Source organism: Nicrophorus vespilloides, unplaced genomic scaffold (assembly GCF_001412225.1).
Source record: "Nicrophorus vespilloides isolate i.1.1-1 unplaced genomic scaffold, Nicve_v1.0, whole genome shotgun sequence".
Classification (NCBI taxonomy): Eukaryota; Metazoa; Arthropoda; class Insecta; order Coleoptera; family Silphidae; genus Nicrophorus; species Nicrophorus vespilloides.
This window is the reverse complement of record NW_017100099.1, coordinates 485,718-503,451: the sequence shown is the minus strand read 5'-3', so window position 1 is coordinate 503,451 and position 17,734 is coordinate 485,718. Positions and strand designations below refer to the sequence as shown.

The 17,734-nt window shown below is 33.4% G+C and overlaps 1 protein-coding gene across 4 annotated transcripts in view; it reads left to right on the top strand.

Moving 5' to 3' along the window:
* The window catches only part of LOC108567924 (papilin), a 60,531-nt gene that overhangs the window by 32,366 nt on the left and 10,431 nt on the right, over positions 1-17,734 (top strand). For all 4 annotated transcript variants that reach the window (XM_017928729.1, XM_017928730.1, XM_017928731.1 and 1 more), the window contains exons 2-6: positions 14,167-14,224; positions 15,822-16,055; positions 17,223-17,302; positions 17,358-17,508; positions 17,572-17,695. In XM_017928729.1, coding sequence (XP_017784218.1) covers positions 14,167-14,224; positions 15,822-16,055; positions 17,223-17,302; positions 17,358-17,508; positions 17,572-17,695 — 647 coding nt within the window. The remainder of the gene's footprint in view (positions 1-14,166; positions 14,225-15,821; positions 16,056-17,222; positions 17,303-17,357; positions 17,509-17,571; positions 17,696-17,734) is intronic.

The following is a 17,734-nucleotide window of genomic DNA, read 5'->3' as shown; positions in this document are numbered from 1 at the left end:
TTTAGTTCAATGATGTTAATGTATAAAATACTGTTTTTAACAAGTCGAAATTTATTTATATTTAAAGACATTCAAGGCAAGAGGTCCACTTGTACAGATGTTATCCTATCTTAAAATATGGTTACTAAATAAACTTTTTTTGTTTTGTATATATCACGTCCCATTGATTGCATAACGCGGTTTTATTGAATTTCCTTTTGGTATGTTTCTGGTCGGATCAGATCTTAATAAAAACAAGCTTTTTACATTTGCAGGATCGAGAAAAATCTGTTCCGCACGTATGAAACAAAGTGGCGTGCAGGAAAATAATAATAATAAAACAAAAAAAAATAACAGGAGTAAAAATGAAATAAAATAAAGACACCTGTTTTGCCTGAGCATATCGTAAAGTTTTATTCAAGTGCATTCAAATACGGGTTTGTCGTTTTTTTGTCTTCTTCAAAAGCGTTTCAGTCGGTTGCACGCCAAATATGCACGATCTTTACAGATCCGCCTCGCATCGAACAAAACTGAATATAAAGAGTAAAGGGAAGGAAAAAAAAACAAAATTTCATAATATAGATTTTGTTTAATTTGTCCCTCATTATTACTAAATGTCAGTAGTAAGTTTATAATTGTTTTTTTTTTTGTTATTTGGATTGTGTCACGCACAAATCAAATTTATGAAACTTTTATTAAGTTATCATAAAACGCATCACAATTCTATATAAAAATGTGCGTCTAAAGTTACTAAATAAGATAAGTGATAATGGATTATAAGACGCATAAATTTATAAGATTATTTTGAAAAAAAAATATAAATTTTTGTTTACAAAAAAAACTACAAGATGCACCCCAAATCTACATATGTAGGTACAAAAATGCTGTATTTATGAATTATAGTAATAATATAAGTGTAATTAAAAAAAATGTTTAAAATTCTCCATAATAACAAAATTATTTTAAAACGAACTCAAATCTGAGGTCAAACACCTGTATATCTAAATAAACGCAAACTTTCGCTTTCACTCGGCTTTCGATTCAAGAAATGAAAAGCAGCATCGAAGGACAGCCGAAATTTGCGAGTCCATCGATGCTAAATACCGACGATTTCTTCTTGCAAGCAGTTTCAATGCAATTTTCTCGACCGTGAACTTGGTTGCTGCGATTACTGCAGCGCTGCTTCAATGCCAAATTCCGCTTTCGGCCGTTATGCATAATAGCCGATGATGTAACTACTAACAATGTCGGGATGGGAAAAAGTCAACAACACCTGTTAGAATTCGCTTTTAACATTAGGTTAGACGCACCAGGACATCAGAAAGACAGAAAGGTGCTCGCATGTCTCACCTGGATTCACATCGTTTGCACTTTCTCTTTCTCCTCGTGAGATCAATGGCGTAACATGCAATTCGAACGTTCCTCCGCACGATTAATCTCTCCTATCTCCACGCAAGTGATTACGTAAACGTAAAGTTCAGTTCCTGGCGAACGGAATTTTCTGTGGATTGTAATTATTGTTGCATGGCGGTAATCGAATTGTTTATAGGATAGTTTTCTGTGTATTTTAAAATCAATTTTAACCATCTTATTAACAACTGATAATTGACTTATTTATAGTATTAACTACTTATCATTTATTTAACTAACAATAAATCCTAATGTACGACATGAAAGTCTCATCAAAATTAAATTTTGCATGTCGATGAGCACCAGTTAAATGGTAACATTAGAAAAAAAATGTTTAGATAAGTACTTTTAAGTTTGAATAATGAAGACAAATTATTTTCCTTATTTTGTCATATAAAATTAATTTACACCTATTCATTATGGTTTTAACGATGCAATGAAAAATCATAAGAAACGCCCATCTTAAGTAATATTTAATGATGAAATAAACTTAGTTCATCTTATATACAAGGAAATTTAATATTTCTTATATGTTTGTAGCCTTTGTAGTTTGTATTACAGAAAATATCAAACTACTAATATAAATTCAAAATATCATAACTTTATAAACAATTCATCATTCACCTATTCATCATGGTTTTAAGGATGCAAGGAAATTCATAAGAAACGACCATCCTAAGTAATATGTAATGATGAAATAACCTTAGTTTATCTTATATACAAGGAACTTTACTATTTCTTGTATATTTGTAGCCTTTATAGTTAGTATTACAGAAAATAACAAACTACTAATATAAATTCAAAATATAATAAAGTAATATAACAATATTTAATAATGTAAAAAGCGTTTATTTCCGGATTCTGTTGAAGTGAATCATCCTCTATAATTATATTTTACACACTTTTTTTTCATTTATATTAATCCAAACAACTAATAACATCAGCTAATTTGACAAAAATTATGAAAAAAAGGTAACTGAAATATTTCATAATTTAATTTTTAAAATAAAGCTATTCTCATCATTTCTTACAAGCAAATTGAGGTCTTGTATGAAATTATTTTAAATTTACGAATCCAATTTTGAAACAGAAGCAACATGAAAATAGCAATATAAAAGCTATTTTTTTTGTGAATCTTTATAAATGAAATAATTAATAAATTTAATACTCAACTTTGAAATGCAAAATAACAAATCATTATTACTGATATAAGTATTAAATTATAAAAGTTTCTGCAAAGTAAAATAATAATCCGATTTTATTAACGTGTTTCTCTGCCTCTGAATTTTATGTTTTAACATATTTTGGCTGTTCTTTATTTATTGAAAAATATTTTAGTAGCTTCAGCAATTCATTTGAAGTAGTAAAGTAAAGTAGTAGTAAAGATATGTCTGCTAGCATTTATTGATCCTATGCTACGCCTATGGTTTGTGTCCAGTGGATTCAGTCAGGTATTCAACAGGTATGCGTATACACGTTGAATGTGAAGAGCTCTTCGCGTTTGCTGGAATCCTAGTGACAAGATAGCGAAATGCCGCAGGTGAAACTGATGGCAATAAATCCCATCACATATTTTTTGTTGCCCCTCCGCTATACGTACGTACGATTGCTTTCTACGTGAAGGCTGTCCGATCTTGCGAAATAAATAAATAAAATTACGATCGAAAGAACCTGTCCGTGCGATTCACGATTGCTATTTTATTGTACAATTTGTTAACACCTTGCGCGATTTCATTACGTACCTTCAGTACACAACCCACGACATTCCCAATTAAGTTAATAGAGCGCATTTCCCGTAAACTTGTACCCATATCTACTTTTTTTTCTTATTATTATAGTTCTTCTCCGTGTTCTTCCTTCCTTGAATTTATGTCTTTATTATTCACTTAACCGGACGGTGGCGTGAATTATCCGACATTTTCTTTTCGGTGGAATAAATTTATGTGAATAAATTTTCATTAAAGCCTATTTATGTGTCAACCTTTTATTCTCGACATACGGAAAGCGTAGGTACCTATCTAGCCTACATCCCAGGAAATACTATGCTGTTAAGCTCATGCAGAGCAATAAAACGAATAGAAACTAAGTCTCCGTTTTATTAGATATGAATATAATTAAAAAGATTCAGTTTAAAACCAATCTCTTATAAGAAAATGATAATTTTAATCAAATTTAAAACGAAACTTTAATTATATTAAATCCAATTTATATCCAGTTTAAAATATACAATATTTATTGCAATATTACATAAAAATTGCAGACAAAAGTTAAGTTATTTAAATATTTCTTATTTATAGTTGTAACACATTCATTCATTTATTTTATCATTTACACGCTTTGTCTAAATTATCATATGTTCATCCTGCTGTACTATACTTTATGAGCTGATTATAATTGTAAGTGATACAAAACTTTCCATTTCCTTTTGTTAGTTTACAGTCACATATGTTGCAACAACTCTATTAACCATCTTAAGAGAAGGTAGAAGGTACAGTGTAATAGTATAACATGTACCATTTGTATAATAACAAAGTCGTTCATTATTATTCATTGATTCATGTCCTCAAACGCCTTCCAAGTCTAGAAAACATGTATTTACTTGAGTCATATGTCATTTAATTTCAAATACTTTAACATTGTCATTGATTTTGTCATTACTACTGTTTTTATAATGAATTAAATTTGCTTGAAATCAAGTAATTTTAATATTGAGTTTTTTTTATTATTATTGATACATTAATTATAAATACTTTATTTTACATTAAATTAATTTTGTACTATGTGCTAATTCTACAAAAAAAATTTCATAATATCTACTATTTTTCAATACTTTTTTTATATAATTATTGTAATTAATATGATAAATCAATTAAATATTATTTGGTAATTACGAATTTTAATATGTTCTTATTGAAGATCATGTATTTAGATAACAAATTTAAAAAAATAAACAAACAAAATTAATATGTATATTATATAAAAAGTAAATGTTTACAAAACTATATCATTTAGCATGCTTAATAGAATTGGAGACATTTCGAAGTATGTGAGCCATCATCTGCAGAATATCATAAAACGTTCGGATCGTTAAAAGCATTTATATTTTACTAAGTAGCGTGCAGCGCAAAAGACATAAAACAAATTGGGAATGTGGTAACAGGCTGGTATTTCGCTTAAAATGAGTGTAATCCACGGGGTAGATCGAATCGTTGAAAATTGCTAGCAATTGCACGTACTTACTTCATATTTTCTAAATTCATAATTCGACCACATTACGAACAAATCCATGATACGTAATGTAATGTATAGAGAGAATACATCAACAAAAAAGTATGACCATTACACACAATCTTTGTAACTGTAAAGGAGATTTTGAGCCCCCGAAGATGAGGTAATAAGACTAAACGCAGTCCGGCCAGATTACATTGATTTATTAAATTGCATAACTGAGAGATATTGGAAAATGCCTGTTGCTGAAATGAAGCACGGAGATAACGAGCATTTTTCCGTACCGAGGATGATGGATCGATGACTGTGGAATTTCTTGAAATCCCTAGGTAAATTCTTGGGACGTCCGTACACCAGGATTGCATATAAACCGGAGGGTTTTTTTCGCGCGCGTTTACCAGATGGAAATTCCTGGGCGAAAGGGACTCTTTCGATCCCCAGGAAGTTCTAATTCGGGACGATGTAGGTAAAGTTCCCGTCGCCCCATTCACCAGGATAACATAGGGATGAATATACTCACCGCATTGTTGATGGCATACATATATCGATTATATCAAACGTCGTTAGGTCTTCGTATGATTCCTGTGGGGGATGCGTTATGCTAAAAAGTGAAAACCTTCAGCGACAGGATTCCATATTTAGAAAGGAGTGTTTTGTCCTGCACGTGAAACAGTTCCAATAGAAACCGGCACGTCGCCCTTGCAGTTCGCATGGTCCTTGTGGTGGATGCGTTATGCTAAAAAGCGGGAACCTATAACAACAGGATATCATATCTAAAAGCTGGTGTTTCGTCCTGAACGCGGAAAGGATCCTATATGCGTCTTCTTTGCAATTAATTGTTCGTTCTCATAGTCGAAAGCTTTACGTGGAAACTTTTAGAGACAGGATAACATATTTAGGAAAGGATGCGTTCGCTCTAGAAATATTTCTTTAATCCTAAATCCAGGGCGCGGAATGAGAGATCACGAAATCTCTTATCAACAGGATAACATAAGAAGCACGGGGTCCTTAATCCGGATAAAGAAATGTAATTGTTATATTTATATCGCTTCATGTATTTCGGAATCAGTTATCTTCCTTCACACTATATCGCTCGTCCTCAAAATATAGTTTTCAATTTAGGACAAGTTTGAGATTTTAATATCCCTTTTCAACAAAATTATATAAAAAACATAACACTTTAAACACTTAATTTAACTTGGAACGAGCCCAATCGTTTCGTTGTTACGATATTAAATGCATACAAAAATCAATTATATTAAACGTCAAGTAGTCCTTGCAGTTCGCATAGTCCTTATGGTAAAAGCGTTAGGTTAAAATATGGAAACCTACAGCAACAGGACGACATATTTAGCTAGGGGTATCTCGTTCTGAAAGCTTCACTCGTGTGTGTGTATTTAGAGGCATATAGAAACCGATTATATGAAACGTCACGTGATCGTTGGAGTTCGCATAGACCCTGTGGTGGAAGCGTTAGGTTAAAATATGGAAACCCGCAGCAACAGGACGACATATGTAGCTAGGAGTATCTCGTCCTGAAAGCTTTACTCGTGTTTGTGTAAGTTTGAAGGCATACATAAATCGATTATATAACGTGGTCCTTGGAGATCGTATAGTCCCTATGGTGGAAGCATTAGGTTAAAAAGGGGAAACCCTCAGAAACAGGATAACATATTTAGCGAGGAGTGTTTTGTCCTGCACTCGGAAAGGATACGTCACATCCACTGTGAAACTGTTCGCATGATTCTGATACGTTATGTTATAATGTGGAAACCCTCCGCAACAGGATTACATATTTAGTTAGGACTGTTTCATTCTATACGTGAAAAAGATCCGTTAGCCCCAAAAATATCGTTTTAATCCTAAATCCAGGCCGCGATAGGTAAGATCCTGAAATCCCTTTTCACCAGGACATCATATGTAGTATAAGATATTTAATCCGGACTACGAAAGATTATCGTAGAAAATGGAACCACTTTATGTATCTGGGACTCAAGTCTATCTTTCATTAATCAATATATCTTCCATCAATAAAACATAAATTCAGTTTATGTTTAAAATCTATTCAAAAATCTAAAAACGGCAATATAATACTTAATTTTATGAAACTCTTGAAGTAAATATTGCATTTAATAGCATTTTATGAGGAATGAGTGTTGATTGATAGACAACATAAATAAATATGTATAAATTTCAAGTAGAATTAAATAACTGCTTATTATACATAATACATACATAATAACGATATTAAATGCAATTCATAAAGTACTTAATAAAAACGATGCGTCGTTCATGTGATTGTTCGCGTGGTCATTGTGGCGGATCAGTTATGTTAAAATGGGGAAACTGAGAGCCAAAGTTAAAAACGTTAGGTTAAAATATGGAAACGCGTAACAGCAAGATAATATATTGAATAGGTGTTTTTTTGCGGAAAAAATATGATATAAAAAGTCACATCGTCCTTGAAGCTCCCTCTTCACATGGTCAATGGTGGTGGATGCGTTATGCTAAAATGTGGAAACCGTCAGCTACAGGATAACATATAAGCGAGGAGTATTTCGTCCTAAAAGCTCTCGTGGTATGTGTATATTAAACGTCATGTTCGCATCGTCCTTGTGGTGGATGCGTAAGGTTAAAATATGGAAACCGCGAGCAACAGGATAACATATTTGGCGAAGGATATTTGGTCCTGGACGTGTAAGGGATCCGTTCGCTTACGAAGTATTGTTTTAATCCTAACTCCAGGGCGCAATAGGTAAGATCTTGAAATCCCTTATCACCAGGATAACATATGAAGTAGAGTCCTTAATCCAGGTTAAGAAATATAATCCTTAAAGGTGTATCTGTATAAGCAATTATTATAACAGAAAATATGCCTTTCTCTCTGTACAATATACTAAATGAAATTCATAAATTCAGTACTTATTATTTCATTATCTATTAATCTCTATTTGGTAAATAAAGAACATTTGAAAAAATAACACCGTCAGCTAATTGAATGAGAATGAGACTAAATCTTGGATAAAATATAACTTTCAGATTGTGTTATTTCTATTTATTTTATAAAGTTCTGATCATTTCCTCTCTTGGAATTCGCATAGTCCTTGTGGTGGATTCGTTATGTTAAAATGTAGAAACCCTTATCAACAGGTAAACATACGTAATTGGCGGTGTTTTGTCATGAGTCCGGAAAGGATTTTATATATAAAGTCACGTCGTCTTTGAAGTTCGTGGTGGTGGGTGGAAGCGTTAGGTTAAAATATGGAAACCAGCAGCAACAGGAAGACATATTGAGTGAGGGGTGTATTGCCCTGTAATATAAACCGATTATATGAAACGTTACGTCGTCCTTGGACTTCACCCGATGGTGGAAGCGTTAGGTTAAAAAGGGGAAACCCGCAGCAACAGGATGACATATTCAGCAAGTGGTGACTGAAAGCTATACTCGTGTGTGTGTGTTTAAAAACATATAGAAATCGATTATATAAAACGTCACGTGGTCCTTGTAGATCGCATAGTCCTTGTTGTGGAAGAGTTATGTTAAAAAGTGAAAACCTTCAGCGACAGGATATCACAGAGCGCGGCAGTTGAGATACTGAAATTTCTTTCAACGGGATAACATATTAATCACCTTGTTGTCTTTAATCAATGCTCAGAAATATAATCATTGAAAGTATAAATACTTTATACAACTCATAAACAATGATCAAGCTTCACTCATCGCTAATATTCATACAATTATTCGATTTCAATTTTTCATCAGTTTTATATCAATAAATATTAATTACTTTAAGAAAATCGTTATTAGAAAACAAAACAATTTATAAAATTGTCTATGAATCAAAATTTATTAATCGTGTGTAATAATAGTAAACGCAATTCATAAATGACCTAATAGATGGAGCTGTAAGTATTGTCCTGTTTGTGGTGGATGCGTTATGCTAAAAAGTGGAAACCCGTAGCAACAGGATAACATATTTAATTGAAAGTATTTGATATATAACGTCACGTCGTCCTTGGAGTTTGCTTAGTCCCTATGGTGGATGCGTTAGGTTAAAATTTGAAAACCAACAACAACAGGATAGCATATGTGGTGAGGGGTGTCTTCTCCTTGAAGCTTTACTCGTGTGTATGTGATTAAAAGCATATAGAAATCGATTATATGAAACGTGACGTAGTCCTTGGTCTTCGAATAGTCCTTGTGGTGGATGCGTTAGGTTAAAAACGGGAAACCCACAGAAACAGGATGACATATTTGGCGAGGGGTGACTTGTCCTAAAAGCTTTACTTCTGTATTGTGTTTCAACGCTCACAGTAATCGATTATGTGAAACGTGACGTTGTCCTTGGTCTTCACATAGCCCTAATGATGGAAGCGTTATGTTAAAATGTGGAAACCAGCAGCAACAGGACGACATATTCAGCAAGTGGTGTCTCATCCTGAAAGCTTTATTCGTGTGTGTATGTGTGTGATTAAAAGCACACAGAAATCGATTATATGAAACGTCACGTTGTCCTTGGTCTTCGCATAGTCCTTGTGGTGGATGCGTTAGGTTAAAAACGGGAAACCCACAGAAACAGGATGACATATTTGGCGAGGGGTGACTTGTCCTAAAAGCTTTACTTCTGTGTTGTGTTTCAACGCTCACAGCCATCGATTATGTGAAACGTGACGTTGTCCTTGGTCTTCACATAGCTCTAATGATGGAAGCGTTATGTTAAAATGTGGAAACCAGCAGCATCAGGACGACATATTCAGCAAGTGGTGTCTCATCCTGAAAGCTTTATTCGTGTGTGTGATTAAAAGAACACAAAAATCGATTATATGAAACGTCACGTTGTCCTTGGACTTCGCATAGTCCCGATGGTGGAAGCGTTAGGTTAAAAAGGGGAAACCCTCAGAAACAGGATATCATATTTAGCGAAGAGTGTTTCATCCAGAACGCGTAAAGGATTCGTTCGTCCAAGAAATATTGCTTTATTCATAATTACAGGAAGCAATATGAAATATCTTGATATCTGTTTCCAAAAGAATATTATATAAATGCACAAAATTCTTAATCTGGACTAAAATATATATTAAATTTACGTAAATAATTAGTTTATTTATGTACAAATCATATTCTTAATATTAAGAAATATATGAAATTGTTAATAATTATATATTTACAATAATTGAATTTAACTTTTTATTTATGTCGTTTATTAATCTCCTTACTCGTGTACAATGTGAAACGCAATACATAAAGTGTCTGACAGATGGGGTTGTTTGTTTGGTCCTTGTGGTTATGCTAAAAAGTGGAAGCCCTTAGCACCAGGATAACATATTTAATTGCTGGAGTTTAGTCTAGAACGCGAAAAGGATCCAATATAAAACGTCACGTAGTCCTTGGAGTTCGCAAGATCCTTATGGCGGATGCGTTAGGTTAAAATATTGAAACCCGCCGCAACAGGGAGACATATTTGGCAAGTGGTATCTCGTCCTGAAAGCTTTACCCGTGTGTGTGTATTCAAAGGCATATACAGAAATCGATTATATGAAGCGTGACGTAGTCCTAGAGTTCGCATAGTCCTTGTGGTGGAAGAGTTATGTTAAAAAGGGAAAACGCTCAGAGACAGGATCTCATATTTAACGAGGTGTGTGTCGTCTTGAACATGGAAAGGATCTGCTTGTCCACGACATATTTAAATCTATGGCGCAATATGCATTATCTTGCAATCTCTTTCTAACATAATGATATATAAATGCAGTGAGTTCTTAATCCGGTCTAAGAAATATAATTAATTTACGTAAATATAATTATGTTTATGTAAATAACATATTACTTTTGTCAGCTTATAAAATAATATTAAGAAATATATAAAACTATTGAAAATTCATATATTTAAAATAATTTAATTTGGAACTTTTTTATATTTGTTTATGTCCTCTATCAATTAACACTGTTTACTCGTGTACAATATTAAAAGCAATTCAGCTGATAGATAGAGTTGTCTGCTTGATCCTCGTGGTGGATACGTTATGCTAAAAAATGGAAACCCATAGGAACAGGATGACATATTTCAATTGTGGTGTTTCGTCCTGAACGTGAAAAGGAGACGATATATTCACATGGTCCTTGTGGTGAGATACGTTAGGTTAAAATATGGAAACCAGCAGCAACAGGATGTTATATTTGGAAACGGGTATCTTGTCCTGAAAACTTTACTTGTGTATGTGTGTTTAAAAGCAAAAATCGATTATATGAAGAAGCGTCACCTAGTCCTTGTGGAGAATGCGTTAGGTTAAAAAGGAGAAATCCTCAGCAACAGGATAACATATTTTCTGAGGAGTATTATGTCCTGTACATGTAAAGGATCCGTCATATCATCCTTGAAGGTGTTGTGGACACAAAATAATGCTTTAACATATGTAGTAAGAAGTCCTTATTGCGGACTTTTATATTTTATAACATTTCAACAATTGGAACTATTCAATCTCTTTTTTTAGTTTTATAAATCTATACCTATAAATCAAGTTTTAGTCGTGTTTAGTAATAATAAAAATAAACATGTTTTAGTGGTTATTTGGTTTTAAATGAATTAATAATAATTATTCAATAAAAAATTGGCATCTCATTGAACATGTTAAAATAAGACATCATAATCTGCACTGTTAAGTTGTCCTTCGATTTCGCATAGTCTCGATGGCGGAAGCGTTAGGTCAAAATATGGAAACGCGCAACAACAGGATAACAGATTTAATAGGTGCGGTTTCGTCCTGAACACGAAAACGAGTCGATATAATACTTGTAGTCCTTGTGGTGGATGCGTTAGGTTAAAAAGTGGAAACCAGCGGAGACAGGATAACATACTTAGGGAAGGGTGTTTTGTCCTGGACGCGGTTCCTTCGCTCTCGATTTATCGATTCAATCCTTTAATGTTTAGGGCGCGATAGTTGAGAGTCTGAAATCTCTTTTCAACAGGAAAACATATTTAAGACTGATTCTTTAAAATGTAATTATTGCAAGTTCTTAATTCTTGAACACTTAATCTCTCTTTATTAACATCCTTCATCAATCAATCTTCGTGCGTAAATTTAAACGTAATTTATAAATTCAGTACATTTTCATTTATTATTATAATAATTTCTCTTCCGTTTTATATAAATAATGATAAAATTAATTTTATAAAAGTGTAATTTGCTTATATTGTAATATTAAATAAATTTGTTTATATCGTATTATTAAATAAAAAAATAAATCAATCAAATTATAATCATAACATATTACAAAATTTATTGACTGTTGTAAGGCTATTGACCATCAATCTTTTCGACCAAACGAATAATAATTCTTAATCTGCTTATTTAGTGAATAAAATTGACATATGAAATTAAACATTATATCAATACAATTTTGTGTGTGCGCCAGAAACCGGAAGACGCTGCCCTTAGATCTGCCGTAATCCTAATCCAGGATTCGGTAGGTATGATCCTGAAAGCCCTTTTTACTAGGATAACATGAGAGATAGAGAGCACCGAAATCCTGCAAGCGGCTTCCACCCAAATCCTTGCAGGACGAAGATTGCGCGCCTTTTAAAGCCATCCGTCGTGCACGAACCGAATGGCCAACGAGAATTATAAATATTTACGCTATTAATTTGTGACGTTTTGCGGAAATCGTTCGCATTGTATATTTATCGGCTATATTGTACACGATACACAGAAGAGGAAAGTTTGCGCAAGAATCAGCTATAGGGTTAGTAGGTTAGGCAGGTGTTTGCTTAGCTTTAAGTATCACATACATACATAGACACACACACATATATTAGATGCTGATGATGGCCAGACGCGTTCGCTAAAAATAAAATTTTTGTTTATAATAAATAAGGAAATCGAAATTGGATTCTGTTTATGACTCAATTTTATTTTTGGTTAGGTGTTTATTTGCAGCTAGCCGCGATCCGACGGTAGTAGGTAGTTAGCTTAGCTTATGCCTTCTCTTCTTGTACTATTACTACTTCCAACGCATACTTAAATAGTTCATATTAATAGCCTTTGTACAATGATGATTTAGTGCCACCGATTATGATTCTAATTGCAAATTCTAAGGTGATGTTTGAGGCAGGATAGGTAAAATAAGTACAGATCCCTTTATCAGGATATCATGTTATGCGAGAAGGAAGATAAGGGAGTCACGTTATTGATTGACGTTACTCTAAGATGAAAGAAAAAAGCAAAATTGAATTGTTATATTTGATTTTTATATGTATGTTGTACGTAAAGAAAACTAAGAAACTAGTTCAAATGTGTATTAAATAATTGTTTCGATATTTATGAAAATAATTGTTATAAACAATTCAATTATAACAATATAGACTGGTTGTTTTTTTTTTCTTTGTTTATTGTATTTTGTTTCGTTTCTTGTAAGGGATAAATTAATGATATGTTCTTCTATTGCATCAATCTATTAATATTATGGTAAATGGCATTTGAATTCGAATAACCTTGTACGGGGTCGTGTTTTGGGCTGATGTAGTTTTCTGAGTATTAGGAGATCGGGTGGTGAAAGAGGTCGACGTCCGTGGATTTACGTGTATATATACTCTGAGGCCATTTCCATAATGATGCAAGGATCTACATAAATCACGCGCGAGTTCCCATACAACGCGACACCCTAATATCCTCAAATTGAACGCACCTTCACCGCCCAAGATTACAGGTCGAACCATCAAGATTACAACCTCTGAGGCCCGACTAATTTTTACTTATGTGTCCGCTCCAAATCCGAGCGTGATAAAATAATAACACGCTTCGGCCCATTATCAAATAAAATGATCTTTTAATCGCTCCCAACATTAAGAAAGGCGTATACTAAATCCTGGTTGTATTATAATAATCCTTATCCAGGCCGCGTAGGTAAGATCCTGGAAGCCCTTTCCACCAGGATACCATGTGATCCAGGAGGGACAATCGGCAGGATTAACGCCGCCGATTATCGATCCGCTGTTTAGTCATGCGCCTAACGTTTCAGCGATGTTAATATCTCGTTGCTCCCTAGTATTGTACCTGCATCCTTCCTCTAATTAAAATCCACATTGTGCTGTTGATTGGTGAACGCCCACGCCTCGTGCAGGACATGCATCTCGGCTGTGAGGGGATTGCACTTTCCATTGTAGCAGCGCATCCAATTAAAAAAGGTGGACACGGTTAAATGGATCCATTAAAATTTATTGACATTTTTATGCGATCATAATTAGATAGTTTCGGACTCGCCCACTATTCGTGGATGTAATTTAAACGCGTGTTTCTACAATTAATCGGGTCTCGTTATTATGGAAATACTAATTAATTTAATCACAATGTAAAGATTTATTCAATACAAAAAAGAACACTGCTGAAGATTGAATAGCCTCCGACAAAAAAAAATGATGACTCAATTATCCTAAATAACAAACAACAACATCGTACTTTTAAACATTTTTTTTTAATAATTAACATTTTTGCATTTGTCTTATATTAACGTATGTCATTATTAAATCACTAATTGTAATATTTCTTTTGTTTCAGGTCCCATTTACTATTAGTATTAGTTTATGTATCAACTTATGTAGAATCTTATAGCCATGTAAGTATTATTATAAAATTAACATAAATATTTAAAATTTCATAAATTAATTATGATTTCAATCTCTTTCATAATAATTACATAATTCAATATGATCTTATCTTCATGGTAGACTTACGATCAATGTATATACAAATTATTGTGTTCGATTCAACTAAAATATCTTTGTTTAGTAATAATTAAAATTCCAAAAACGCCAGATCAAACAAATTATTTCTATTCCTGGAAAAGCTTTGATGTTATTGTGAATTTGTTAATAGGATATCTGTGTTGATTACTCAACATATTAAATTAGACTCAGAGCATAACCTTGAGAAACACTTGATGCTTATAAACTCATCTCATTTTATGATTCTTCCAGTTTTAGTAACATTTCCTGACAGTTATATCTACTCTAATTAATCCATACTTTATATGTAATCTTTCATAGATTTATATTTAGTTAAAAATGTTTATACAAAACTATATTTGATACTCATTTCTAATTACGATTTTTGTAAATCTATTAACATTATTTGTCATTAATCTCGATACTTTTGTAAAATTATATAATTAATTTAAAATTACTTATTTAAAATGTCTTTGCATGTTTATTCAATTAATTGATTATTTAAAAAATATATATCTAAACTTCATGCTAATACTGAAATTGTTCTTTAGACTATTCCAACAGAGCGATGATGATGTAATGTTTAGCCAAATGATATAATTCATTTAAACGTTGCTTATTTATAGTTTTGTTTAAACGCGGTTGTGTATAATTGAGCTATAAAATAATAAGCAAAAATTTGACCCGATTCTGCTATTCTTAGATCATCGCTGAATGATTTTTTTTTACAGCATACCGTCATACACATGATTACTTTTTTATATGGCTAATTTTAGTTCATTCATCTTTTTTTTATATGCAAACCATGAATGGACTTGTAAATTCATTTATTATTTGTCGTTGTTGTTTTTGTTGTTTATACAATTAGTATAAGTCTGCAAGTAACAACAAGTACAACAACAACAAAAAATAAATGTATATACTGGATTTACAACAAAACCAGATGCCACCTGCAACAGAAGTTACCCTTGCTCTCGACAAATATGCTTTGAAAAACTTACCTTTTTCGTTGTCACTTTACTTAATTGCCCATGTTCTCATCCGATAACGCTGAAGCGTTATTAACAAATGCCGACCATAGTATTATAATGAGTTTCGCACTTGGCCACCCATGGAATGTACATACCATTATCTGGTTCTAGTTGAGATTGTTTACGGCCTTCGTGTATTTATGGACCATAAACATTTCAGCATTTAATTTCAGAGTACGCGGAATTCTGCACGAAATCAAAGATCCGCGCACAGACGGCGTTTCGGTATAGATGAGGAAACGTTGCGTTAGGTCTATCTATTTCAATGATTTTACTTTTGGCCTATGATGCAATAGTAAAAGTATTTTTATGTTGGACATTTCATTGCGTGCATGTGTCTCCAGCTTGTCTGCACTCTCGTTTAATGATGCAAGAAAGCTAAGGTCGTCTCAAAAGATAGGATTATTTGTATTTATTTTTTTTAAATTTGTGATGCTCATGTTTCCTTTCTTTGTAGCACGTAAGACACTACAAGGAGCGCTTCAAAAGACAACACGGAGCTCATCTCTTCCTGCCTGGAAGTTACATTACCGACAACAATGATGAGGAGACCGGACCGTGGCAGGACTGGTCTTCGCCTAGTCCTTGCAGCAGGACCTGCGGTGGAGGCGTCTCCACTCAGCAGAGGATATGCACGGAAGGCTACCAATGCACAGGACCCACCAGAAGACATTTCTCGTGTAACACGCAGGTTTGTATCGAAAATTATAAATGTAAAGAACACAGAATTACGGTATAATCCTTTATTTCATATGATGTGATGGTTGTTTGTAAATACATAGTTGCCTCACATAAAACTGTTTCGATCAGTCCGGACTCACCAATGTCCGATTTGAAAATTTCAAGAGAAAGTTCAAATTTAGTTTGTTCTGACAAAATAGAAATAAATTCACATAATGTTATTATACATAAATGACCGATTAGTACGATTTCAAACAGTTCGAGATATTGGTAGAACTATTATTTATATACTAATTAGTATGTTTATACATTGACTAGTAGGTAGTAAAATCATCAATTCAGTAATTGACAGCGCGTACAATTATTGTTCATAAAAAAAACAAGAACGTAAGTGACCTTGAGCAATGTGTAAATTATGAAACGAATCTCGAGCTGCGGATTATCCTTGAACCCAAGCCAAATACCGTGTTGAGAGTGTTGACGGAAATGCTAGTCCTGAAGAGATTAAGCGCCTCGATTTGCCGCCTGTAAACAGATCTACTCGCGCAACGAACGAAATGCGTTTATTGCATTTGTTTGCTATAGGAAGGCATTTCGTATATATCCAAAGATTGATTAGTGCAATCTATTCCTGATTTCAAGAAAAAGGGAAATGCACCGATGATAAATACAGCATTCAGAAAATAATCAAACTCGCGTATATTTACTTAGGCTTTCACTTATAAACGGTAAAATTGTGATTAATGTACGCCAGAAGCGGCATAAATAATTATCATTCCGTGTTCTATTTTAATTGCAGTTTATTAATCGCCCTCTTCATTTTCACACACACAAACATAAAGAGAGACGCATACAAAAGATGAGCCGGAGTTGTGCAATGACCCTCCTGTTATTTATAGCACTTTTTCAACTTCCCATATGTAATTTTACTACACTTCGAGTCCGTTAAAATTGCACAAAGAAATATTTTTAGACAGGTTTATTGACGGAACTTTACGGCTGCTTTTAAATAGGCGTACGGCGGATTTCCTAGCGCAAAATTTTCTGTGAATTCTCAAATAAAAATTGTTTTATTTACTACGTTTACCGCGTATATATTATTCATTTCCTGTTATTTGTACATTACTATAATAATAAGCAAACAAAGAAAATGATGATTCTAATGCACACATTTTAGGATTGTTCGGACAACGAGGACTTCAGAGCAAAGCAGTGTTCTGAATTTGATAACATTCCTTTCGAAGGCATCAATTATAAGTATGTATTGAATTAATAAAGATGAACAATGTAATTTATAAATTAACATTTCCAGATGGACTCCTTACAACAAGGCTCCAAACCCATGCGAATTGAACTGCATGCCTCGCGGAGAAAAGTTCTACTACCGCCACCGGACGCAAGTCGTGGATGGTACTAGGTGTAATGAAGACTCCATGGATGTTTGCGTTGCTGGAAAATGTGAAGTGAGTAATTGATTATTGCATTTTGCATTACGTTTAAGTAATTCAATTTAAATTTCTACCCAGGCCGTTGGATGCGACATGATGTTAGGATCCAATACTAAAGAAGATAACTGCAGGGTTTGCGGGGGCGACGGTAGCTCTTGCAACACGATTACTGGACTTTTGGACATGCAAGACTTGCAAATAGGTATGCTTATTTTGTATAATATACGTATTTCTATGGTAA